Below are 1813 nucleotides of genomic sequence, written 5' to 3' on the forward strand. Positions count from 1 at the left end.
TACCACTTGAACCTTCTATCCATAACACTCTAAGCAATGGTAGAGTTTTATAAACCTTAATCAAATTATCAGATTTTGATTTTGATTTGGACTTTGATGAGGTTTGGGTGAAGCAAAGGAGAGATCGAACTTGCACAACAGTGTGCGGTTCGTGACAAATATGTACAAGTGTATCTTGGTTCCCAGCAAGTCGTCTAGGGTTAGCTAAGGGAAGAGAATTTGCATACCCATGAACCTGTAAAAATCTTTCTTCTCCAGCTTTATTAATGCAAAGATCACGCAAAAGATCATGGATACGACACGTCTTCACCCCATTATCCGACCTCCTTGTCACTACTTGAACAAGGCTTCGGTCAACTAGCTTGTCCAAGTATGCATCTGCAGTATTTTCCATTGTTTCACCATCTTCTGCTTTTATAAATCCTTCCGCCATCCACAGCTGCATCAACTGTCTCGCGGGGATTTCAGAGTCTTCTGGAAAAATACCAAAATATAGGAAACAAGGCTTCAACTTGTAGGGCAGATCATCATAGCTCAAGGCCAATATATCTGCACATTGATCCTTGCGCTTGGAAAGAAAGATACTCACACGATCAGCTACTCTTGACCACTCCGTGAAATTCCGCTCCTTCTCTGATAGTAAACCCCCTAAAACAACGAGGGCTAGTGGAAGTCCCCCACATCTTTCCGCAACCTTTCTTCCCAGATCTTCCCACTCTTGAGAGCAAGTTTCGCCGAGGAATGCTTTATTGTGAAATAGCTCCCAACTTTCATCTGGATCAAGATAGCGTAGAAAGTGTGGAGGACTCTTTGGATCTGGATTGGCTGTCAAAGCCACTTCTTTAACGCGGGTTGTGATCATGATTTTACTTCCATTCTTCTGGTCGGGAAAGTATGTACCCAAATCGCGCCAAACTTGAGATTCCCATACATCGTCCATAACAATCAAGTATCTCAAGCCTGTTAATTGGTTTTGGAGCACCTTCCCGAGCTCTTCCTCGCTCATTTTTTCCATTTCTTCAGTGATTCTCGTAAATTGTTTGATGATGTTCCGCAGGAGCTCGGTAGATCTATAATCTTGAGACACGTACACCCAAGCGCGAAGATCGAATCTCTTCTTAATCGATGGATCCTTATAAATTTTCTTGGCAAGAGTCGTCTTACCAAGCCCACCCATCCCGACGATGGATACGACGAGACGTTGTGGCTTGCCTGCTGTTAGTCGTTTCACCAATGTAGTTGTCTCATTCTTAAAGCCCACCACGTCGGTTTCCTCCACAACAGGAGCTTTCCTTCGTGGCCCTCCGGATGAGCTCCCAACTTCTAAGGCTCTCATCTTTATTTCGATACCGAACGTCGTTTTGTTGGCATAAATATTGTCCATCTTCTTCTTAATGTCTTCGATCATTTTTGCGACCCCACGTTCTGTCATGAGTTTGCCGAAGCCATGGAAAGAACTTGAAAAGGTGCCCTTCGTCCTTGCTTGTGCAGGCGGAAGTGATATATTCGTCGATAGCATCATCAGCTTCATATGATACATCTCTGATTTGGTTTATTATCAACCTTTACGGCTTCGTGTCTTGGTTGTACCTCCCCACAGTCCCTGAGGAAGGATTCATGAACTCCAGCTTATCCAAAAGGGACTGCACCTCATCCTTCACTCCAAGAAGCAATATTGCTTCTTTTAGTAGCATTTGGCATTACGTTCTCCAAGAGAAAATTCACAACAGTCTCTTCCATCTCTCTCTAGATTTCTCCTGCAATGCTACAAAGTTTGATGAAACTCTTGCCTTAAAGGGGTTAGATCAAGGCT

General features: G+C 43.6%; 1 protein-coding gene across 1 annotated transcript; it reads right to left on the minus strand.

Annotated features, from left to right (window-relative positions):
- Positions 1-6: 6 nt before the first annotated feature.
- Positions 7-1572, minus strand: LOC147381060 (putative disease resistance RPP13-like protein 3; the record flags this gene model as incomplete). Its single annotated transcript, XM_086430903.1, has 1 exon — positions 7-1572. A coding segment is annotated over exon 1 (1534 nt), but the record flags the coding sequence as incomplete, so codon positions are not given.
- Positions 1573-1813: the final 241 nt, after the last annotated feature.

This window comes from Akebia trifoliata, unplaced genomic scaffold (assembly GCF_017979445.1).
Source record: "Akebia trifoliata isolate Shusen 1 unplaced genomic scaffold, ASM1797944v1 Contig00791, whole genome shotgun sequence".
Taxonomy (NCBI): domain Eukaryota; kingdom Viridiplantae; phylum Streptophyta; class Magnoliopsida; order Ranunculales; family Lardizabalaceae; genus Akebia; species Akebia trifoliata.